Genomic DNA, 25,293 nt, shown 5'->3' with positions numbered 1-25,293 from the left:
CTCCCAGGTAGATAGAGGAGAGGTAACTAAAGTAGTAACCCTCTCCAGGTAGGTAGAGGAGAGGTAACTAAAGTAGTAACCCTCTCCAGGTAGGTAGAGGAGAGGTAACTAAAGTAGTAACCCTCTCCTCTCCAGGTAGGTAGAGGAGAGGTAACTAAAGTAGTAACCCCTCTCCAGGTAGGATAGAGGAGAGGTAACTAAAGTAGTAACCCTCTCCTCTCCAGGTAGATAGAGGAGAGGTAACTAAAGTAGTAACCCTCTCCTCTCCAGGTAGGTAGAGGAGAGGTAACTAAAGTAGTAACCCCCTCTCCAGGTAGATAGAGGAGAGGTAACTAAAGTAGTAACCCTCTCCTCTCCAGGTAGGTAGAGGAGAGGTAACTAAAGTAGTAACCCTCTCCTCTCCAGGTAGATAGAGGAGAGGTAACTAAAGTAGTAACCTCTCTCCAGGTAGGTAGAGGAGAGGTAACTAAAGTAGTAACCCCTCTCCAGGTAGGTAGAGGAGAGGTAACTAAAGTAGTAACCCTCCCTCTCCAGGTAGGTAGAGGAGAGGTAACTAAAGTAGTAACTCCTCTCCAGGTAGGTAGAGGAGAGGTAACTAAAGTAGTAACCCTCTCCAGGTAGGTAGAGGAGAGGTAACTAAAGTAGTAACCCTCTCCTCTCCAGGTAGGTAGAGGAGAGGTAACTAAAGTAGTAACCCTCTCTCCAGGTAGGTAGAGGAGAGGTAACTAAAGTAGTAACCCCTCTCCAGGTAGGTAGAGGAGAGGTAACTAAAGTAGTAACCCTCTCCTCTCCAGTAACCCTCTCCAGGTAGAGGAGAGGTAACTAAAGTAGTAACCCTCTCCAGGTAGGTAGAGGAGAGGTAACTAAAGTAGTAACCCCTCCTCTCCAGGTAGGTAGAGGAGAGGTAACTAAAGTAGTAACCCTCTCCAGGTAGGTAGAGGAGAGGTAACTAAAGTAGTAACCCTCTCCTCTCCAGGTAGGTAGAGGAGAGGTAACTAAAGTAGTAACCCTCTCCTCCAGGTAGGTAGAGGAGAGGTAACTAAAGTAGTAACCCTCTCCAGGTAGGTAGAGGAGAGGTAACTAAAGTAGTAACCCTCTCCAGGTAGGTAGAGGAGAGGTAACTAAAGTAGTAACCCTCTCCAGGTAGGTAGAGGAGAGGTAACTAAAGTAGTAACCCCTCCTCTCCAGGTAGGTAGAGGAGAGGTAACTAAAGTAGTAACCCCTCTCCAGGTAGGTAGAGGAGAGGTAACTAAAGTAGTAACCCTCTCCAGGTAGGTAGAGGAGAGGTAACTAAAGTAGTAACCCCTCCTCTCCAGGTAGGTAGAGGAGAGGTAACTAAAGTAGTAACCCTCTCTCCAGGTAGGTAGAGGAGAGGTAACTAAAGTAGTAACCCTCTCCAGGTAGGTAGAGGAGAGGTAACTAAAGTAGTAACCCTCTCCTCTCCAGGTAGGTAGAGGAGAGGTAACTAAAGTAGTAACCCTCTCCTCTCCAGGTAGGTAGAGGAGAGGTAACTAAAGTAGTAACCCTCTCCAGGTAGGTAGAGGAGAGGTACTAAAGTAGTAACCCCCTCTCCAGGTAGGTAGAGGAGAGGTAACTAAAGTAGTAACCCTCTCCTCTCCTAAAGTAGTAACCCTCTCCTAGGTAGTAGAGGAGAGGTAACTAAAGTAGTAACCCTCCCTCTCCAGGTAGGTAGAGGAGAGGTAACTAAAGTAGTAACCTCTCTCTCCAGGTAGGTAGAGGAGAGGTAACTAAAGTAGTAACCCCTCCTCTCCAGGTAGGTAGAGGAGAGGTAACTAAAGTAGTAACCCCCTCTCCAGGTAGGTAGAGGAGAGGTAACTAAAGTAGTAACCCTCTCCAGGTAGGTAGAGGAGAGGTAACTAAAGTAGTAACCCTCTCCAGGTAGGTAGAGGAGAGGTAACTAAAGTAGTAACCCTCTCCAGGTAGGTAGAGGAGAGGTAACTAAAGTAGTAACCCTCTCCAGGTAGGTAGAGGAGAGGTAACTAAAGTAGTAAACCCTCTCCAGGTAGGTAGAGGAGAGGTAACTAAAGTAGTAACCCTCTCTCCAGGTAGGTAGAGGAGAGGTAACTAAAGTAGTAACCCTCTCCAGGTAGGTAGAGGAGAGGTAACTAAAGTAGTAACCCTCTCCAGGTAGGTAGAGGAGAGGTAACTAAAGTAGTAACCCTCTCCAGGTAGGTAGAGGAGAGGTAACTAAAGTAGTAACCCTCTCCAGGTAGGTAGAGGAGAGGTAACTAAAGTAGTAACCCTCTCCAGGTAGGTAGAGGAGAGGTAACTAAAGTAGTAACCCTCTCCAGGTAGATAGAGGAGAGGTAACTAAAGTAGTAACCCTCTCCAGGTAGGTAGAGGAGAGGTAACTAAAGTAGTAACCCTCTCCAGGTAGGTAGAGGAGAGGTAACTAAAGTAGTAACCCTCCTCTCCAGGTAGATAGAGGAGAGGTAACTAAAGTAGTAACCCTCTCCAGGTAGATAGAGGAGAGGTAACTAAAGTAGTAACCCTCTCCAGGTAGGTAGAGGAGAGGTAACTAAAGTAGTAACCCTCTCCAGGTAGGTAGAGGAGAGGTAACTAAAGTAGTAACCCTCTCCAGGTAGGTAGAGGAGAGGTAACTAAAGTAGTAACCCTCTCCAGGTAGGTAGAGGAGAGGTAACTAAAGTAGTAACCCTCTCCAGGTAGGTAGAGGAGAGGTAACTAAAGTAGTAACCCTCTCCAGGTAGGTAGAGGAGAGGTAACTAAAGTAGTAACCCCCTCTCCAGGTAGGTAGAGGAGAGGTAACTAAAGTAGTAACCCTCTCCTCTCCAGGTAGAGGTAGAGGAGAGGTAACTAAAGTAGTAACCTCTCTCTCCAGGTAGGTAGAGGAGAGGTAACTAAAGTAGTAACCCTCCCTCTCCAGGTAGGTAGAGGAGAGGTAACTAAAGTAGTAACCCTCTCCAGGTAGGTAGAGGAGAGGTAACTAAAGTAGTAACCCTCTCCAGGTAGATAGAGGAGAGGTAACTAAAGTAGTAACCCTCTCCAGGTAGGTAGAGGAGAGGTAACTAAAGTAGTAACCCTCTCCAGGTAGGTAGAGGAGAGGTAACTAAAGTAGTAACCCTCTCCAGGTAGGTAGAGGAGAGGTAACTAAAGTAGTAACCCTCTCCAGGTAGGTAGAGGAGAGGTAACTAAAGTAGTAACCCTCTCGTCCAGGTAGGTAGAGGAGAGGTAACTAAAGTAGTAACCCTCTCCAGGTAGGTAGAGGAGAGGTAACTAAAGTAGTAACCCTCTCCAGGTAGATAGAGGAGAGGTAACTAAAGTAGTAACCCTCTCCTCTCCAGGTAGGTAAAGTAGTAACCCTCTCCAGGTAGGTAGAGGAGAGGTAACTAAAGTAGTAACCCTCTCCTCTCCAGGTAGGTAACTAAAGAGATAGAGGAAGGTAACTAAAGTAGTAACCCTCCTCTCCAGGTAGGTAGAGGAGAGGTAACTAAAGTAGTAACCCTCTCCAGGTAGTAGAGGAGAGGTAACTAAAGTAGTAACCCTCTCCAGGTAGGTAGAGGAGAGGTAACTAAAGTAGTAACCCTCTCCAGGTAGATAGAGGAGAGGTAACTAAAGTAGTAACCTCTCCAGGTAGATAGAGGAGAGGTAACTAAAGTAGTAACCCTCTCCAGGTAGATAGAGGAGAGGTAGTAACCCTCTCCAGGTAGATAGAGGAGAGGTAACTAAAGTAGTAACCCTCTCCAGGTAGATAGAGGAGAGGTAACTAAAGTAGTAACCCTCTCCAGGTAGATAGAGGAGAGGTAACTAAAGTAGTAACCCCTCCTCTCCAGGTAGATAGAGGAGAGGTAACTAAAGTAGTAACCCTCTCCTAGAGGAAGGTAAAGTAGTAACCCCCTCTCCAGGTAGATAGAGGAGAGGTAACTAAAGTAGTAACCCTCTCCAGGTAGGTAGAGGAGAGGTAACTAAAGTAGTAACCCTCTCCAGGTAGATAGAGGAGAGGTAACTAAAGTAGTAACCCTCTCCAGGTAGGTAGAGGAGAGGTAACTAAAGTAGTAACCCTCTCCAGGTAGGTAGAGGAGAGGTAACTAAAGTAGTAACCCTCTCCAGGTAGGTAGAGGAGAGGTAACTAAAGTAGTAACCCTCTCCAGGTAGGTAGAGGAGAGTAACTAAAGTAGTAAGAGGTAACTAAAGTAGTAACCCTCTCCAGGTAGGTAGAGGAGAGTTAACTAAAGTAGTAACCCTCTCCAGGTAGATAGAGGAGAGGTAACTAAAGTAGTAACCCTCTCCAGGTAGATAGAGAGGTAACTAAAGTAGTAACCCTCTCCAGGTAGATAGAGGAGAGGTAACTAAAGTAGTAACCCTCTCCAGGTAGATAGAGGAGAGGTAACTAAAGTAGTAACCCTCTCCAGGTAGATAGAGGAGAGGTAACTAAAGTAGTAACCCTCTCCAGGTAGATAGAGGAGAGAGGTAACAGGTAGATAGAGGAGAAAGTAGTAACCCTCTCCAGGTAGATAGAGGAGAGGTAACTAAAGTAGTAACCCTCTCCAGGTAGGTAGAGGAGAGGTAACTAAAGTAGTAACCCTCTCCAGGTAGGTAGGAGAGGTAACTAAAGTAGTAACCCTCTCCAGGTAGATAGAGGAGAGGTAACTAAAGTAGTAACCCTCTCCTCTCCATGTAGAGGAGAGGTAACTAAAGTAGTGACCCTTCTCCTCTCCTTCAGGTTTATAGAGGAGTACGTATCGGAGGGCTGAGGATGAGTCTGAAACACGCCCAGAATAAAGGAGAGCCTCACTTTCCCCACGACTACCCAGACTGCCCTGCAGGAGCACGCTTCCAGGAAGAGCAGGAGGCTGAGCTGCTGGCCAAGTTCAGGAGGTGAGGAGAGGGTTGGTTTCACGTGATGGAGCTCCAGGTGTGTTGGTATCACCTGATGTAACTCCAGGTGTGTTGGTATCACCTGATGTAACTCCAGGTGTGTTGAGGAGAGGGTTGGTATCACCTGATGTAATTCCAGGTGTGTTGGTATCACCTGATGTAACTCCAGGTGTGTTGGTATCACCTGATGTAACTCCAGGTGTGTTGGTATCACCTGATGCAACTCCAGGTGTGTTGGTATCACCTGATGCAACTCCAGGTGTGTTGGTATCACCTGATGCAACTCCAGGTGTGTTGGTATCAGCTGATGCAACTCCAGGTGTGTTGGTATCACCTGATGCAACTCTAGGTGTGTTGGTATCACCTGATGCAACTCCAGGTGTGTTGGTATCACCTGATGCAACTCCAGGTGTGTTGGTATCACCTGATGCAACTCCAGGTGTGTTGGTATCACCTGATGTAACTCCAGGTGTGTTGGTATCACCTGATGTAACTCCAGGTGTGTTGGTATCACCTGATGTAACTCCAGGTGTGTTGGTATCACCTGATGTAACTCCAGGTGTGTTGGTATCACCTGGTGTAACTCCAGGTGTGTTGGTATCACCTGATGTAACTCCAGGTGTGTTGAGGAGAGGGTTGGTATCACCTGATGTAACTCCAGGTGTGTTGAAGAGAGGGTTGGTATCACCTGATGTAACTCCAGGTGTGTTGGTATCACCTGATGTAACTCCAGGTGTGTTGGTATCACCTGATGTAACTCCAGGTGTGTTGAGGAGAGGGTTGGTATCACCTGATGTAATTCCAGGTGTGTTGGTATCACCTGATGTAACTCCAGGTGTGTTGGTATCACCTGATGTAACTCCAGGTGTGTTGGTATCACCTGATGCAACTCCAGGTGTGTTGGTATCACCTGATGCAACTCCAGGTGTGTTGGTATCACCTGATGCAACTCCAGGTGTGTTGGTATCACCTGATGCAACTCCAGGTGTGTTGGTATCACCTGATGCAACTCTAGGTGTGTTGGTATCACCTGATGCAACTCCAGGTGTGTTGGTATCACCTGATGCAACTCCAGGTGTGTTGGTATCACCTGATGCAACTCCAGGTGTGTTGGTATCACCTGATGCAACTCCAGGTGTGTTGGTATCACCTGATGTAACTCCAGGTGTGTTGGTATCACCTGATGTAACTCCAGGTGTGTTGGTATCACCTGATGTAACTCCAGGTGTGTTGGTATCACCTGGTGTAACTCCAGGTGTGTTGGTATCACCTGATGTAACTCCAGGTGTGTTGAGGAGAGGGTTGGTATCACCTGATGTAACTCCAGGTGTGTTGGTATCACCTGATGTAACTCCAGGTGTGTTGAAGAGAGGGTTGGTATCACCTGATGTAACTCCAGGTGTGTTGGTATCACCTGATGTAACTCCAGGTGTGTTGGTATCACCTGATGTAACTCCAGGTGTGTTGAGGAGAGGGTTGGTATCACCTGATGTAACTCCAGGTGTGTTGGTATCACCTGATGTAACTCCAGGTGTGTTGGTATCACCTGATGTAACTCCAGGTGTGTTGGTATCACCTGATGTAACTCCAGGTGTGTTGAGGAGAGGGTTGGTATCACCTGATGTAACTCCAGGTGTGTTGGTATCACCTGATGTAACTCCAGGTGTGTTGGTATCACCTGATGTAACTCCAGGTGTGTTGAGGAGAGGGTTGGTATCACCTGATGTAACTCCAGGTGTGTTGGTATCACCTGATGTAACTCCAGGTGTGTTGGTATCACCTGATGTAACTCCAGGTGTGTTGAGGAGAGGGTTGGTATCACCTGATGTAACTCCAGGTGTGTCGGTATCACCTGATGTAACTCCAGGTGTGTCGGTATCACCTGATGTAACTCCAGGTGTGTTGGTATCACCTGATGTAACTCCAGGTGTGTTGAGGAGAGGGTTGGTATCACCTGATGTAACTCCAGGTGTGTTGACGAGAGGGTTGGTATCACCTGATGTAACTCCAGGTGTGTTGGTATCACCTGATGTAACTCCAGGTGTGTCGGTATCACCTGATGTAACTCCAGGTGTGTCGGTATCACCTGATGTAACTCCAGGTGTGTTGGTATCACCTGATGTAACTCCAGGTGTGTTGGTATCACCTGATGTAACTCCAGGTGTGTCGGTATCACCTGATGTAACTCCAGGTGTGTCGGTATCACCTGATGTAACTCCAGGTGTGCGGTATCACCTGATGTAACTCCAGGAAGGTATCACCTGATGTAACTCCAGGTGTGTCGGTATCACCTGATGTAACTCCAGGTGTGTTGGTATCACCTGATGTAACTCCAGGTGTGTTGGTATCACCTGATGTAACTCCAGGTGTGTTGAGGAGAGGGTTGGTATCACCTGATGTAACTCCAGGTGTGTTGGTATCACCTGATGTAACTCCAGGTGTGTTGAGGAGAGGGTTGGTATCACCTGATGTAACTCCAGGTGTGTTGGTATCACCTGATGTAACTCCAGGTGTGTTGAGGAGAGGGTCGGTGTCACCTGTAACTCCAGGTAAAAGGGGGTGTCTGGTAGTGTTTGATAAAGTCTAACTCACTGGTAATTCTGGATGTTTCATACTGTATATAATGGCTCAACATATTGATACAGGATCTGTGTTAATGAACACTGTTAAGATTCAAGTCAGATTACCGGTGTAATATAAACGATCCCTTTGAGTTTGACATTTCAACTGAGCTCATTTCATCAAGTGCAGGCTAATGACTGGGTTATATATCATTGTTACATAAACGACTGGGCTTGTGCCCTGAAACAGACTAGAGCATGACCCCTTGACCTCTGTATAGGCGCCCGCCAGCCAAACGGACCAATTACATCAAACATGGCTGCCTGGCTCCGTTCCGTTGTCCCTGGCAACAGCTGGTCGAGGAGTGGGAGCTGATCGTGAAGGAGGAAGGAGGAGGAGGAGGAGAGGAGGCGGTCGCATCAATGGAACAGGAAGTGAAACCACCACAGAGTAACTTCACAGTCTTGAGGTAGATGCCACTTCTGGATGATACTGTATACATGTAAGGGATAAACACTGAGCTGTGTACATTATCTGGATATAATGGACCCCGGGGTAGGAAGAAGGAACTGCTCGGTGATTTAGAACGGTTATGAGGCAGGGTAGCCTAGTGGTTAGAGTGTAGAGGGGGCAGGGTGGCCTAGTGGTTAGAGTGTAGAGGCGGCAGGGTGGCCTAGTGGTTAGAGTGTAGAGGCGGCAGGGTAGCCTAGTGGTTAGAGTGTAGAGGTGGCAGGGTAGCCTAGTGGTTAGAGTGTAGAGGGGGCAGGGTAGCCTAGTGGTTAGAGTGTAGAGGCGGCAGGGTGGCCTAGTGGTTAGAGTGTAGAGGCGGCAGGGTGGCCTAGTGGTTAGAGTGTAGAGGCGGCAGGGTGGCCTAGTGGTTAGAGTGTAGAGGCGGCAGGGTGGCCATGCTGCTGCTCCAGTTTCAACTGGCCTGGGCCCTAGGACCATGTCCCAGGACTACCTGACATGAGGACTCCTTGCTGTCCCCAGTCCACCTGGCCATGCTCCTGCTCCAGTTTCAACTGTTCTGCCTTACTATTATTCAACCATGCTGGTCATTTATGAACATTTGAACATCTTGGCCACGTTCTGTTATAATCTCCACCTGGCACAGCCAGAAGAGGACTGGCCACCCCACCTATGCTGGTTAATTCTCTCTTTCTTTCTCTCTCTCGGAGGACCTGAGCCCTAGGACCGGCCCCAGGACTACCTGACATGATGGCTCCTTGCTGTCCCCAGTCCATCTGACTGTGCTGCTGCTCCAGTTTCAACTGTTCTGCCTTATTATTATTTGACCATGCTGGTCATTTATGAACATTTGAACATCTTGGTCATGTTCTGTTATAATCTCTACCCGGCACAGCCAGAAGAGGACTGGCCACCCCACATAGCCCGGTTCCTCTCTAGGTTTCTTCCTAGGTTTTGGCCTTTCTAGGGAGTTTTTCCTAGCCACCGTGCTTTTACACCTGCATTGTTTGCTGTTTGGGGTTTTAGGCTGGGTTTCTGTACAGCACTTTGAGATATCAGCTGATGTACGAAGGGCTATATAAATAAATTTGATTTGATTTGATTTGATTTAGAGGGGGCAGGGTAGCCTAGGGGTTAGAGTGTAGAGGCGGCAGGGTATCCTAGTGGTTAGAGTGTAGAGGCGGCAGGGTATCCTAGTGGTTAGAGTGTAGAGGCGGCAGGGTAGCCTAGTGGTTAGAGTGTAGAGGCGGCAGGGTAGCCTAGTGGTTAGAGTGTAGAGGCGGCAGGGTAGCCTAGTGGTTAGAGTGTAGAGGCGGCAGGGTAGCCTAGTGGTTAGAGTGTAGAGGCGGCAGGGTAGCCTAGTGGTTAGAGTGTAGAGGCGGCAGGGTAGCCTAGTGGTTAGAGTGTAGAGGCGGCAGGGTAGCCTAGTGGTTAGAGTGTAGAGGCGGCAGGGTAGCCTAGTGGTTAGAGTGTAGAGGCGGCAGGGTAGCCTAGTGGTTAGAGTGTAGAGGCGGCAGGTAGCCTAGTGGTTAGAGTGTAGAGGCGGCAGGGTAGCCTAGTGGTTAGAGCGTTGGACTAGTAACCGGAAGGTTGCAATTTCAAACCCCCGAGCTGACAAGGTACAAATCTGTCGTTCTGCCCCTGAACAGGCAGTTAACCCACTGTTCCTAGGCCGTCATTGTAAATAAGAATTTGTTCTTAACTGACTTGCCTAGTTAAATAAAGGGTTAAATAAATAAATGTATTGTTGGAACTATTTCAGAGGTGTCCAATATCTCTTCCAACTGTCTGAAGTTTATTCACACTGAATCTGTAGCTCTTCAGCCTTAGACTGAATAGAGTCCTGAATCTGTAGCTCTTCAGCCTTAGACTGAATAGAGTCCTGAAGCCTTAGACTGAATAGAGTCCTGAATCTGTAGCGCTTCACCCTTAGACTGAATAGTCCTGAATCTGTAGCGCTTCAGCCTTAGACTGAATAGTCCTGAATCTGTAGCTCTTCAGCCTTAGACCGACTAGAGTCCTGAATCTCACTAGAAAATGTTTTTCATTACCTCTAATAATAGTTTCATCCTCTCCTCTGCATAACTTATAGTATTCATTCATAATGTTTCACCTTTTATGAAACCCCTGTTTTAATAATGACTTGTCCTTTTCCGCCCCACAGTGTAGCGTAGTGTCTGACAGATCTGATGCATACCCCCTCCCAGCATACCTTTCTAGGATGAGAACATAACCCCTCCCAGCATACCTTACATGAGAACATAACCCCTCCCCAGCATACCTTACATGATGAGAACATAACCCCTTCCCAGCATACCTTTCATGATGAGAACATAACCCCTCCCAGCATACCTTTCATGATGAGAACATAACCCCTCCCCAGCATACCTTTCATGATGAGAACCCCTCCCAGCATACCTTTCATTAGAACATAACCCCTCCCAGCATACCTTTTATGATGAGAACATAACCCCTCCTCAGCATACCTTTCATGATGAGAACATAACCCCTCCTCAGCATACCTTACATGATGAGAACATAACCCCTCCCAGCATACCTTTCATGATGAGAACCCCTCCCAGCATACCTTTCATGATGAGAACATAACCCCTCCCCAGCATACCTTACATGATGAGAACATAACCCCTTCCCAGCATACCTTTCATGATGAGAACATAACCCCTCCCAGCATACCTTTCATGATGAGAACATAACCCCTCCTCAGCATACCTTACATGAGAACATAACCCCTCCCAGCATACCTTACATGATGAGAACCCCTCCCAGCATACCTTTCATGATGAGAACATAACCCCTCTCAGCATACCTTTCATGAGAACATAACCCCTCCCCAGCATACCTTTCATGATGAGAACATAACCCCTCCCAGCATACCTTTCATGATGAGAACATAACCCCTCCCCAGCATACCTTTCATGATGAGAACATAACCCCTCCCAGCATACCTTTCATGATGAGAACATAACCCCTCCCCAGCATACCTTTCATGAGAACATAACCCCTCCCCAGCATACCTTTCATGATGAGAACATAACCCCTCCCAGCATACCTTTCATGATGAGAACCCCTCCCAGCATACCTTACATGAGGAGAACATCCAGACCCAAATGACTGCCCTACATCAGAGAGATTATCCTCCTAAATTCAGCAGTTTATAGAGTAATGGCTGACTTCATGAGCTCATATTGTGTTTTTACTGCTTTTTGGCTGAATCACTGGGCGGTTTTTATAAAAACACAACATTCCTAGAAGTAGTGGCCGTATTTTATAAACCCTGAGCCACGATTGGGTTCCGCAGCTTAAACACTGAACCCTGATTGGTCGTCTCTGTGTTCAACAGGAACAGGAAGTCTCTAAGGCAGCTGTCCGCTTGGTGTCGCCCCACATCCTCTAAATATCAGAGGTCACGTAACCCGGGATCAACACCACAACTCAACCGTAACGTTGCAGCGTCTCTCCTCTCGGCACACGGTGGCAGCAGCCTGGTGTGGATCCGTCTCTCCCTCGTCGCCAAGGGCCAACCGGAGCAGCACGCCCTGGTGTGTGTCCCCACCGCAGAGGACCTCCAGCTGGTACGTGAGGAGCCGGGCTGCACAGGGCCCCAGGAGCCTCTACACACTGACCACTTCAAGAGCCGCGTCAAACGGCCACGCAAGAAGGACCACAACAAACCTGGAACCTCCGCCAAGCAGTCTGACCCTGCCTCAGTCCCTGGTGTCAACCCTGGTCCTGATCCTAGCTCCTCTTCCAGCCTCACCAACCCTGATCCTAGCTCCTCCTCCAGCCTCACCAACCCCTCTTCCTCCTGTACCTCATCCCTGACTCTGGGTCTCTGGCCGGAGCCCCTTCCCAGCGTCACCTCCCACTGCTCCAGGGTGACTCTGGGCTGGGTGACCCAGGGGGACTTCTCCCTGTCGGCTGGCTGTGGAGAGGCTCTGGGGCTCCTCAGCCTTACTGGTCTCCTACACACCCTGCTCAGACAGCCTGACTGCCAGAGAGGACTGGTGCTGCTACGGAACCCCGGGTCACTGCAATACCGTTTCGCTAAGATCAACATAGAGGTCTGAGGACTACTGCAGGTTCAATCCCACATCGCTAAGGTCAACATAGAGGTCTGAGGAGTACTGCAGGTTCAATCCCACATCGCTAAGGTCAACATAGAAGTCTGAGGAGTACTGCAGGTTCAATCCCACATCGCTAAGGTCAACATAGAAGTCTGAGGAGTACTGCAGGTTCAATCCCACATCGCTAAGGTCAACAGAGGTCTGAGGAGTACTGCAGGTTCAATCCCACATCGCAACCGTGCCGCTTCTCTACGTAAAGCCACAGACTGAGTAAAACACTGTGCCTAGTGTGAGTCCCTTCACCCCGACCCCTGTTAGGGGTACTAGATATGAAATGCCTGGCATGCACACACAACATTACACATATTGAATGACACATTGTTTGAGTGGAAGAACTTTGAAATTGATAATCATTCCCTGTAAGGTTTTCTGGGAGTTTTTCATTTGAGTTGAAATGAGTTTTAATTATTTTTTTGTTCAATATTGTTTTCACGGAAGTTCTGTAGAGAAGATACCACTCATTCTGTACTGGTTCTGTAGAGAAGACACCACTCATTATGTACTGGTTCTGTAGAGAAGACACCAGTCATTCTGTACTGGTTCTGTAGAGAAGACACCAGTCATTCTGTACTGGTTCTGTAGAGAAGACACCAGTCATTCTGTACTGGTTCTGTAGAGAAGACACCAGTCATTATGTACTGGTTCTGTAGAGAAGACACCAGTCATTATGTACTGGTTCTGTAGAGAAGACACCAGTCATTCTGTACTGGTTCTGTAGAGAAGACACCAGTCATTCTGTACTGGTTCTGTAGAGAAGACACCACTCATTCTTAGGTTTGCCTGATTCCCATTTTTGTGAAAACAGATCTGTCTTTGGATTTGAGAGCTCGAGTTGAAATGGTTGACAATAAAAATCCCTCTACTCCAATCTGAGTTACCTAAAGCCTATTCCCTGTCAAACACTGTGTTAGTTACTGTATAGCGTAGCCTAGCCTGCACAGCGTAGTTGTCTAGTTAGACCTAGCTAACTGGTGTGTAGCCTAGCCTGCACAGCGTAGTTGTCTAGTTAGACCTAGCTAACCGGTGTGTAGCCTAGCCTGCACAGCGTAGTTGTCTAGTTAGACCTAGCTAACCGGTGTGTAGCCTAGCCTGCACAGCGATAGCTACTGTTTACTGCACATGGTAGCAGTAAGTGACATGTGCAGGAACACACCCCTTATTTTGCAATTGATGAGCTGATTTGCTATAATTGTATATATTTTCCCCCCATTTTAAATATTCAAGCATAATTTAAAATGAATTACATAGGCCTAAATGAAATATACTTTATGTACGATGTCCTGAAAGGCATCTACCAAATAAAATGTATTATTATTGATAATAGTTTTAGGTTCACCACCCCGTTCATAAAAATGGTTCGCTCCTACAGACAGTGAGTCACGTGGCCTGCAGGCAGACCGGCCATTCAGTTACTGTTCGATTGAGCAAAACGAGTGACCTAAGCGATTTTGAGCGCGCTGTGATCGTCGGCCAGCCGGCCTCCTGGGCTATTCACGCATGACAGTGTCTGGGGTTTACCGAGAACAGTACGACAAACAAACAACATCCAGTCAGCGACAGTCCTGTGGGTGAAAACAGCTCGGTGATGAGGTTGACAGTCCTGTGGGTGACAACAGCTCATTGATGAGAGGTCGGCAGTCCTGTGGGTGAAACAGCTCATTGATGAGAGGTTGACAGTCCTGTGGGTGAAACAGCTTGGTGATGAGAGGGTGGCAGTCCTGTGGGTGACAACAGCTCATTGATGAGAGGTTGACAGTCCTGTGGGTGAAACAGCTCATTGATGAGAGGTTGACAGTCCTGTGGGTGAAACAGCTCGGTGATGAGAGGGTGGCATTCCTGTGGGTGACAACAGCTCATTGATGAGAGGTTGACAGTCCTGTGGGTGACAACAGCAGTCCTGTGGGTGACAACAGCTCATTGATGAGAGGTCGGCAGTCCTATGGGTGACAACAGCAGTCCTGTGGGTGAAACAGCTCATTGATGAGGTCGGCAGTCCTGTGGGTGACAACAGCTCATTGATGAGAGGTCGGCAGTCCTGTGGGTGAAACAGCTCATTGATGAGAGGGTGGCAGTCCTGTGGGTGAAACAGCTCATTGATGAGGTCGGCAGTCCTGTGGGTGAAACAGCTCATTGATGAGAGGTCGGCAGTCCTGTGGGTGAAACAGCTCATTGATGAGAGGTCGGCAGTCCTGTGGGTGACAACAGCTCATTGATGAGAGGTCGGCAGTCCTGTGGGTGACAACAGCTCATTGATGAGAGGTCGGCAGTCCTGTGGGTGACAACAGCTCATTGATGAGAGGTCGGCAGTCCTGTGGGTGACAACAGCTCATTGATGAGGTCGGCAGTCCTGTGGGTGACAACAGCTCATTGATGAGGTCGGCAGTCCTGTGGGTGACAACAGCTCGGTGATGAGAGGTCCAAGGAGAATGGCAAGAATCGTGCTAACAGGCAAATAACGGTGGTGTGCAGATTTGCATCTTGGGAACGCACAACTCGTAGGTCCTTGTCACGGATTGGCTGTTGCAGCAGACGACCACACCGGGTTCCTATCAGATAAAAACAACAAGAAGAGGCTCCCAGTGGGCACGTGATCATCAACACTGGACAACTGAAGAGTGGAAAAGCAGTGCCTGGTCCGACCAATCCTGGTTCCTGTCGCGTCATGCTGATGTCAGGGTTTGGCGTAAGCAGCATGAGTCCATGGCCACATCCTGTCTGATGTCAACGGTACAGGCTGGTGGTGTAACGGTGTGGGGAATGTTTTCCTGGCACACGTTAGGGCCCTTGATACCAATTGAGCAACGTGCCCATGCCCCGAAGAATTCAGGCTGTTCTGGAGGCAGAGGTACTCACTTTGGGTGCTGTTTATATTTAAGTGCAGGAACTCTGTAATACTGTTGAGATAATATTCTAGAAGAGGAGCAGGAACTCTGTAATACTGTTGAGATAATATTCTAGAAGAGGAACAGGAACTCTGTAATACTGTTGAGGAATATTCTAGAAGAGGAGCAGGAACTCTGTAATACTGTTGAGATAATATTCTAGAAGAGGAACAGGAACTCTGTAATACTGTTGAGGAATATTCTAGAAGAGGAGCAGGAACTCCAATACTGTTGAGATAATATTCTAGAAGAGCAGCAGGAACTCTGTAATACTGTTTAGATAATATTCTAGAAGAGGAACAGGAAGTCTGTAATACTGTTGAGATAATATTCTAGAAGAGGAGCAGGAATTGGACTTCCTGACGGGCCGACCGCAGGCTGTGAGGATGAGCATCAGAGGCCCCAGGGGTGTGTCTTCAGTCATCTGCTGTACTCTCTGTTCACCAACGACTGCATGGCTTTGCACCAACACCAACTCCCATCAAGTTTGCAGGCCTGATAACCAACCTGTCTTACTTCTTGATGTCATGTTAAATCCACTTCAATCAATGTAGATGAAGGGGAGGAGACAGATGGGTTAAAGGGGAGGAGACAGATGGGTTAAAGGGGAGGAGACAGATGGGTTAAAGGGGAGGAGACAGATGGGTTAAAGGGGAGGAGACAGATGGGTTAAAGGGGAGGAGACAGATGGGTTAAAGGGGAGGAGACAGATGGGTTAAAGGGGAGGAGACAGATGGGTTAAAGGGGAGGAGACAGATGGGTTAAAGGGGAGGAGACAGATGGGTTAAAGGGGAGGAGACAGACGGGTTAAAGGGGAGGAGACAGACGGGTTAAAGGGGAGGAGACAGACGGGTTAAAGGGGAGGAGACAGACGGGTTAAAGGGGAGGAGACAGACGGGTTAAAGGGGAGGAGACAGACTGGAGACATGGATTGTGTCTGAAGGCCAAAACTAGTGCCTTTTGAACAGTTTCCCAATGGTCCTTTTACTGTAGGGTCCATTGGGAAACTGTTGAGTGGGGAACACCTAGCACCGTTGCACTTCTTGACACATTCAAACAGGCGCTCCTACCCCGTTCAAAGGCACTAACTAGTCTTAGCCATTTACCCATACACAATCCATGGCTAACTTGACAACTGTGGGAAGTCATTGGAGTCAACATGGGCCAGCATCCTCGTGGAACGCTGTCGACACCATGCCCCGTCAAGAGGGTGCAACTTCAATATTAGGAAGGTGTTCCGTACACTGCGTCTACATTGACATTTAAGTCATTTAGCAGAGAGCATTCAGTGTCGTACTGGTCCCCCGTTGGGAATCGAACCCACAACCACGGCAAGGCAAGTGCCCTGCTCTACCAACTGAGCCACACATCACACCTGCTGTTACTAGACTATTATATTGTGCCTACCTGTATTCTACTGATTCTAGAATGGGGTTTTCCTATTCTACTGATTCTAGAATGTTTCCTATTCTACTGATTCTAGAATGTTTCCTATTCTACCGAGACATTTACGCTATGCTCCTATTTGTATATATTATTGTTGTGAAGTAGGAGCCTGCAGTAAGCATTGTGGAGGATATATCCCGTACATACGACTAATAAAACAGACTGGCTTTCTACTCTCATAATGAGTTTAAAATGTTTTCATTTTTTTTATTACCAAGATAAATTGTCTAACATTGACAGATCATTTGTACTTTTAAGTCGTCAAAAATAAAATGAGTGTTTTTCTTACCGATATACCCAAGTCCACTGTCACTAAATATATGATTCAAAATGGAGGTGAGGGTTACCTGAGGTGGGTTGAAGACGTTGGCTCAGCCATACCTGTCAGTTAAACTGCATTACACCACTGCTCTTTGAAATGCAATTCAGAAAATGACGTTTTGATTTGAAAAAGGGTGAAGCTGTAGTTGTCTGTAGTCCTGAGGCCATCCTTCCCGAAGCCTGGTCAGTATTTATTAGCTTAAACAAAGAACGTCTGACGTTTAAAAAAAAACACTTCACATTTAAATAGTCATTCTTGTTACGACCAGTAGAGGGCGCTGGTGCACCTCTTTTACCAGCCAGGAGCTCGAGAAACACTTTAAATATCACATTCCAGTTTATTAACAAATCAATGATTGAAACCATCTCATCAGAAACTCGATCCACACAGTTGCTTTCGTATTAACAGAGAATATCAGGTGGTTCCTCCAGACAGCCACCTCCTTGAGAATTAAATTACGTTTTATTTGTGTCTGTAGTGCATTTGGGTTCGATCCTGAGACGTCTCCTCAGTATCTGTACCAACAGAGTTCAATACCCTGACAATTGTAACTTTCCCAAAGATATCCAGGTTTTTCCCAGAAATCCTGCTTCTGGCAAGTCTCCTGGAATCAGGATCGAGTTAGAAGATACACGGATTTCTGGAAAATCTGGGGAATTTTTTGCTAATGGAGACAGTGCTCTCACTTTGTCCCTGTAGTCAGTCAGTCTGGCAACCCATGAGAGAGATGTGTAGTGTTGACACAGGTAGTCTCTGTACACAGACAGACAGGTGTGGCTGATATTAGGAGTCGTCCTGTGGGCCAGGATTGTTACACATGAGTTTAGCTGCCAGAGATCCGTACGCGTTGCTTTTAGCCTCCGGCTGGACCTTGTCCTTACATTTTCTCCCTGTAGCAGAGACAAGACATATAGATCATTAGAGAGGTGGTCTACATTCACCATGTTATTCTGTTGCTGGGGATAATGCGCCTTCACCATGTTATTCTGTTGCTGGGGATAATGCACATTCACCACGTTATTCTGTTGCTGGGGATAATGCACATTCACCATGTTATTCTGTTGCTGGGGATAATGCACATTCACCATGTTATTCTGCTGCTGGGGATAATGCACATTCACCACGTTATTCTGTTGCTGGGGATAATGCACATTCACCATGTTATTCTGTTGCTGGGGATAATGCACATTCACCATGTTATTTCTACTGCTGGGGATAATGCATGTTAACCTCACCTCCTGGCTATTGAGAGATGTCTGAACAGGTTTACTGTAGGGTAAGACACTAAGCACCCCGGTCCAACCCTAGTCCTCCAGTACCCCCAACAGCCCAACCCTAGTCCTCCAGTACCCCCAACAACCCAACCCCGGTCCTCCAGTACCCCCCAACAGCCCAACCCCGGTCCTCCAGTACACCCCAACAGCCCAACCCCGGTCCTCCAGTAACCCCAACAGCCCAACCCCAGTCCTCTAGTACCCCCCAACAGCCCAACTCCGGTCCTCCAGTAACCCCAACAGCCCAACCCCGGTCCTCCAGTAACCCCAACAGCCCAACCCTAGTCCTCCAGTACCCCCAACAGCCCAACCCTAGTCCTCCAGTACCCCCCAACAACCCAACCCCGGTCCTCCAGTACCCCCCAACAGCCCAACTCCGGTCCTCCAGTAACCCCAACAGCCCAACTCCGGTCCTCCAGTACCCCCCAACAGCCCAACCCCGGTCCTCCAGTAACCCCAACAGCCCAACCCCGGTCCTCCAGTAACCCCAACAGCCCAACTCCGGTCCTCCAGTAACCCCCAACAACCCAACCCCGGTCCTCCGGTAACCCCAACAGCCCAACCCCGGTCCTCCAGTAACCCCAACAGCCCAACTCCGGTCCTCCAGTACCCCCCAACAGCCCAACTCCGGTCCTCCAGTAACCCCAACAGCCCAACTCCGGTCCTCCAGTAAATCTCGTCTTGGATATTACATCAAGATGTTACTAATGCTCTCATTCATTTCTATTTGTTGTAGGAGAAGTATATAGTTAAATGCAACTCGTTTATTAGTATATTAGTATATAGTTACCTGGTATTTTCCCCATGGCTATAAAGGTAATGTTTTCAGTCTTGATCTTGGGTCTGTCTCTGGCTATCAGGAAGACTCCAATGAATGAGAGCAGGCAGCTGGAGGAGGAGTTCAGAGAGAAGGTTATGTTCGGATATCATTCTAAAATCAAGGAGTTGGAATCACAGCGTTTACAATTTTGGAGTCATCTGAACCCTTTTTAAAAATGTTTTTATTTTACCTTTATTTAACCAGTTAAGAACAAATTCTTATTTTCAATGACGGCCTAGGAACAGTGGGTTAACTGCCTGTTCAGGGATTCAGCTCGGGGATTCGAACTTGCAACCTTTCAATTACTAGTCCAACGCTCTAACCACTAGGCTACCCTGCCGCCCCAACCCTCAGGAGTGATACGGTCTCTGGAGTTCACTGGGACGGTGTACTAAACTCCACTGGGACGGTGTACTAAACTCCACTGGGACGGTGTACTAAACTCCACTGGGACAGTGTACTAAACTCCACTGGGACGGTGTACTAAACTCCACTGGGACGGTGTACTAAACTCCACTGGGACGGTGTACTAAACTCCACTGGGACGGTGTACTAAACTCCACTGGGACGGTGTACTAAACTCCACTGGGACGGTGTACTAAACTCCACTGGGACGGTGTACTAAACTCCACTGGGACGGTGTACTAAACTCCACTGGGACGGTGTACTAAACTCCACTGGGACGGTGTACTAAACTCCACTGGGACGGTGTACTAAACTCCACTAAGAGTTCACTGGGACGGTGTACTAAACTCTACTGGGACGGTGTACTAAACTCCACTGGGACGGTGTACTAAACTCCACTAAGAGTTCACTGGGACGGTGTACTAAACTCTACTGGGACGGTGTACTAAACTCCACTAAGAGTTCACTGGGACGGTGTACTAAACTCCACTAAGAGTTCACTGGGACGGTGTACTAAACTCCACTAAGAGTTCACTGGGACGGTGTACTAAACTCCACTAAGAGTTCACTGGGACGGTGTACTAAACTCCACTAAGAGTTCACTGGGACGGTGTACTAAACTCCACTAAGAGTTCACTGGGACAGTGTACTAAACTCCACTGGGACGGTGTACTAAACTCCACTAAGAGTTCACTGGGACGGTGTACTAAACTCCACTAAGAGTTCATTGGGACGGTGTACTAAACTCCACTAAGAGTAACCAGATACAGGGACTGAAAAGAGTATCCACAGCCCCTACTCTAGACGTCAAGGCCCGTATTCAGGTGGAACGTCAAGGCCCATATTCAGGTGGAATGTCAAGGCCCGTATTCAGGTGGAATGTCAAGGCCTGTATTCTTAAAAAGACAGTACTAATGGGGTTTTGCATACTACTTACCCAAAGAGAAACATTAAAATATTGAGCAAAGCCAAGCCCTGGAATTCCTGGTAAAATACTATTCCTGCAAAAGAAAAGTAGGTTAACACCAAGCCAAAACAACACGAGAGAGAGAGAGAGACACAGACAGAGACACAGAGAGAGAGGGAGAGAGAGAGACACAGAGAGGGAGAGAGAGACACAGAGAGGGAGAGAGAGAGACAGAGAGAGAGAGAGAGACAGAGAGAGAGAGACAGAGACAGAGAGAGAGAGACACAGAGAGGGAGAGAGAGAGACACAGAGAGGGAGAGAGAGAGACAAAGAGAGGGAGAGAGAGAGACACAGAGAGGGAGAGAGAGAGACACAGAGAGGGAGAGAGAGAGACACAGAGAGGGAGAGAGAGAGACACAGAGAGGGAGAGAGAGAGACACAGAGAGGGAGAGAGAGAGACACAGAGGGAGAGAGAGAGACACAGAGAGGGAGAGAGAGAGACAGAGAGAGGGAGAGAGAGAGACAGAGAGGGAGAGAGAGACACAGAGAGAGAGACACAGAGAGGGAGAGAGAGACACAGAGAGGGAGAGAGAGACACAGAGAGGGAGAGAGACAGAGAGAGAGAGAGAGAGAGAGAGAGAGGAGAGAGAGAGAGACGGAGAGAGAGAGGCAGCTGTCCATATCTAGAGGATAAACTCTAATTAGTATGGAGCACCAGACCATGACACATTTTGGGATGCGTCCCCAAATGCCATCCGTGTCTTTATTTAGTGCCCTACTTTTGACCAGGGCCCATAGGAAGTAGTGTACTATCTAGGGAATAGGGTGCCATTTGGGATGCAATCTTTGGCTCTTTTAGGTTTTCAGTGGAGTTGCACAGAGTTAGCCTGGCAGAGTCACAGAACAACAAATATAAGTCCTCCGGAGATGGGAAAACAGAGCGAGCCAGGCAGAGTGATTATTTTACCTCCAACTTATTGTCTCATCGCTGCAACTCCCCAACGGGCTCGTGAGGCGAAGGTCGAGTCACGTGTCCTCTGAAACATGACCCGCCAAACCACACTTCACAACGCCTGCCCGCTTAACCCGGAAGCCAGCTGCACCAATGTGTCGGAGGAAACGCTGTTCGACTGAAGTCAGCCTGCAGGCACCCGGCCCGCCACAAGGAGTCGCTAGAGCGCCATGAGCCAAGTAAAGCCCCCTCCCGGCCAAACCCTCCCCTTATCCCGGACGACGCTGGGGCCAAACCCTCCCCGGACGACGCTGGGGCCAAACCCTCCCCGGACGACGCTGGGGCCAAACCCTCCCCGGACGACGCTGGGGCCAAACCCTCCCCGGACGACGCTGGGGCCAAACCCTCCCCGGACGACGCTGGGGCCAAACCCTCCCCGGACGACGCTGGGGCCAAACCCTCCCCGGACGACGCTGGGGCCAAACCCTCCCCGGACGACGCTGGGGCCAAACCCTCCCCGGACGACGCTGGGGCCAAACCCTCCCCGGACGACGCTGGGGCCAAACCCTCCCCGGACGACGCTGGGGCCAAACCCTCCCCTAACCCCGGACGACGCTGGGCCAAACCCTCCCCTAACCCCGGACGACGCTGGGCCAAACCCTCCCCCCCTAACCCCCCGGACGACGCTGGGCCAAACCCTCCCCTCCCTAAACCCCCCGGACGACGCTGGGCCAAACCCTCCCTAACCCCGGACGACGCTGGGCCAAACCCTCCCCCCTAACCCCAGACGACGCTGGGCCAAACCCTCCCTAACCCCGGACGACGCTGGGCCAAACCCTCCCCTAACCCCGGACAAGTTCTGGTTAAACAACGTACCTGCGGTAATGGCACTGGCCAATTAGCTGAGTTCTGGTTAAACCTGTGGTAATGGCACTGGCCAATTAGCTGAGTTCTGGTTAATCAACGTACCTGCGGTAATGGCACTGGCCAATTAGCTGAGTTCTAGTTAATCAACGTACCTGCGGTAATGGCACTGGCCAATTAGCTGAGTTCTGGTTAATCAACGTACCTGCTGTAATGGCACTGGCCAATTAGCTGAGTTCTAGTTAATCAACGTACCTGCTGTAATGGCACTGGCCAATTAGCTGAGTTCTGGTTAATCAACGTACCTGCTGTAATGGCACTGGCCAATTAGCTGAGTTCTGGTTAATCAACGTACCTGCGGTAATGGCACTGGCCAATTAGCTGAGTTCTAGTTAATCAACGTACCTGCTGTAATGGCACTGGCCAATTAGCTGAGTTCTGGTTAATCAACGTACCTGCTGTAATGGCACTGGCCAATTAGCTGAGTTCTGGTTAAACAACGTACCTGCTGTAATGGCACTGGCCAATTAGCTGAGTTCTGGTTAATCAACGTACCTGCTGTAATGGCACTGGCAGTGAAGAACACAAAGTTGATGGGGACGACCTCCGTGGCGTCAAACATCTTCATGGCTTGATTAAGGAACCTGAGAACAGCGAAGGACAGATTAAAGAGAGGCCTCTGAGGGCCATGTGAATGATATGACCATCATACTACCGGAGCATCATCCCATCACACGGTGGACTCATCCATCATACTACCGGAGCATCATCCCATCACGCGGTGGACTCATCCATCGCGCGGTGGACTCATCCATCACGCGGTGGACTCATCCATCACGCGGTGGACTCATCCATCACGCGGTGGACTCATCCATCACGCGGTGGACTCATCCATCGCGCATCCATCACGCGGTGGACTCATCCATCACGCGGTGGACTCATCCATCACGCGCGGTGGACTCATCCATCACGCGGTGGACTCATCCATCGCGCGGTGGACTCATCCATCGCGCGGTGGACTCATCCATCGCGCGGTGGACTCATCCATCACGCGGTGGACTCATCCATCACGCGGTGGACTCATCCATCACGCGGTGGACTCATCCATCACGCGGTGGACTCATCCATCACGCGGTGGACTCATCCATCACGCGGTGGACTCATCCATCACGCGGTGGACTCATCCATCACGCGGTGGACTCATCCATCACGCGGTGGACTCATCCATCACGCGGTGGACTCATCCATCACGCGGTGGACTCATCCATCACGCGGTGGACTCTCCATCCATCCACGCGGTGGACTCATCCATCACGCGGTGGACTCATCCATCACGCGGTGGACTCATCCATCACGCGGTGGACTCATCCATCACGCGGTGGACTCATCCATCACGCGGTGGACATCCATCCATCCACGCGGTGGACTCATCCATCACGCGGTGGACTCATCCATCACGCGGTGGACTCATCCATCACGCGGTGGACTCATCCATCACGCGGTGGACTCATCCATCACGCGGTGGACTCATCCATCACGCGGTGGACTCATCCATCACGCGGTGGACTCATCCATCACGCGGTGGACTCATCCATCACGCGGTGGACTCATCCATCACGCGGTGGACTCATCCATCACGCGGTGGACTCATCCATCACGCGGTGGACTCATCCATCACGCGGTGGACTCATCCATCACGCGGTGGACTCATCCCATCATACTACCGGAGCATCATCCCATCACACGGTGGACTCATCCGTCATACTACCGGAGCATCATCCCATCACGCGGTGGATTCATCCGTCATACTACCGGAGCATCATTCCATCACGCGGTGGACTCATCCGTCATACTACCGGAGCATCATCCCATCACGCGGTGGACTCATCCGTCATACTACCGGAGCATCATCCCATCACGCGGTGGACTCATCCGTCATACTACCGGAGCATCATCCCATCACGCGGTGGACTCATCCGTCATACTACCGGAGCATCATCCCATCATAATACTGTGGACTCATCCATCATACTACTGGAGCATCATCCCATCACACAGTGGATTCATCCATCATACTACCGGAGCATCATCCCATCATAATACTGTGGACTCATCCATCATACTACTGGAGCATCAGCCCATCACACAGTGGATTCATCCATCATACTACCGGAGCATCATCCCATCATACTACCGGAGCATCATCCCACCATAATACTGTGGACTCATCCATCATACTACTGGAGCATCATCCCATCACACAGTGGATTCATCCATCATACTATCGGAGCTTCATCCCATCACACAGTCGATTCATCCCCTCACACAGGGGATTCATCCATCATACTACCGGATCATCATCCCATCACACAGTGGATTCATCCATCATAATACCGGAGCATCATCCCATCACACAGTGGATTCATCCATCATAATACCGTGGATTCATCCATCATAATACCGTGGATTCATCCATCATAATACCGTGGATTCATCCATCATAATACAGTGGATTCATCCATCATAATACCGTGGATTCATCCATCATAATACAGTGGATTCATCCATCATACTACCGGAGCATCATCCCATCACACAGGGGATTCATCCATCATAATACCGTAGATTCATCCATCATACTACCGGAGCATCATCCCATCACACAGGGGATTCATCCATCATAATACCGTAGATTCATCCATCATACTACCGGAGCATCATCCCATCACACAGTGGATTCATCCATCACACAGTGGATTCATCCATCACACAGTGGATTCATCCATCACACAGTGGATTCATCCATCACACTACTGGAGCATCATCCCATCACACAGTGGATTCATCCATCATACTACCGGAGCTTCATCCCATCACACCGTGGATTCATCCCATCACACAGTGGACTCATCCATCATACTACTGGAGCTTTATCCCATCACACAGTGGAATCATCCATCACACAGTGGATTCATCCATCATACTACCGGAGCTTCATCCTTATCACAGTTCTGCTCTGACAAGGTCACAATGTCCAATACATTTTTACACTTCACATTTACGTCAATACTCTGTAGAATTGAATCTGCTGTCAGGGGAAGTGGAGACACATTGGACTTACTTTATCTGGAAGGCACAGGAGGCCACCATGACCACCACCATGACGTAGAAGATGGGGTAGGTGAGCTGGAGATCTCCCTTTAGGGACTCCGTGATCATCCCAGACACAGCTTTGACCGAGATCACCGTCAGGGAGGCTAAAACAACAGGGACAGCGTGACTATTTCCTGGAGTAATGCATCCCATTCTGAAACGTGATAACCATGATCCCCCATAGAGTCTGTCAGAGTTCTTACCCAGCAGAGCCACCAGCAGCATCACTATGGTTA

The 25,293-nt window shown here is 49.0% G+C and overlaps 2 protein-coding genes across 3 annotated transcripts in view; one reads left to right on the top strand and one right to left on the bottom strand.

Annotated features, from left to right (window-relative positions):
* The window catches only part of LOC124019081 (ribonucleases P/MRP protein subunit POP1-like), a 68,058-nt gene extending 55,621 nt beyond the window's left edge, over window positions 1-12,437 (top strand). Inside the window, exons 13-15 of the mRNA XM_046334442.1 lie at window positions 4,703-4,857; window positions 7,700-7,888; window positions 11,249-12,437. Of these exons, the coding sequence (XP_046190398.1) occupies window positions 4,703-4,857; window positions 7,700-7,888; window positions 11,249-11,975 (1,071 nt within the window). The 3' untranslated portion in view covers window positions 11,976-12,437. The remainder of the gene's footprint in view (window positions 1-4,702; window positions 4,858-7,699; window positions 7,889-11,248) is intronic.
* A 4,105-nt stretch (window positions 12,438-16,542) lies between these two features.
* The window catches only part of LOC124019080 (NIPA-like protein 2), a 38,771-nt gene continuing 30,020 nt past the window's right edge, over window positions 16,543-25,293 (bottom strand). For both annotated transcript variants that reach the window (XM_046334440.1, XM_046334441.1), the window contains exons 7-11: window positions 25,026-25,161; window positions 22,460-22,548; window positions 20,119-20,182; window positions 18,747-18,844; window positions 16,543-17,572 (exon numbers count right to left, since the gene is read on the bottom strand). In XM_046334440.1, coding sequence (XP_046190396.1) covers window positions 17,466-17,572; window positions 18,747-18,844; window positions 20,119-20,182; window positions 22,460-22,548; window positions 25,026-25,161 — 494 coding nt within the window. In that variant the 3' untranslated portion in view covers window positions 16,543-17,465. The remainder of the gene's footprint in view (window positions 17,573-18,746; window positions 18,845-20,118; window positions 20,183-22,459; window positions 22,549-25,025; window positions 25,162-25,293) is intronic.

Source organism: Oncorhynchus gorbuscha, unplaced genomic scaffold (genome assembly GCF_021184085.1).
Source record: "Oncorhynchus gorbuscha isolate QuinsamMale2020 ecotype Even-year unplaced genomic scaffold, OgorEven_v1.0 Un_scaffold_676, whole genome shotgun sequence".
NCBI classification, from domain to species: domain Eukaryota; kingdom Metazoa; phylum Chordata; class Actinopteri; order Salmoniformes; family Salmonidae; genus Oncorhynchus; species Oncorhynchus gorbuscha.
This window is presented reverse-complemented; position numbering and strand designations above follow the sequence as displayed.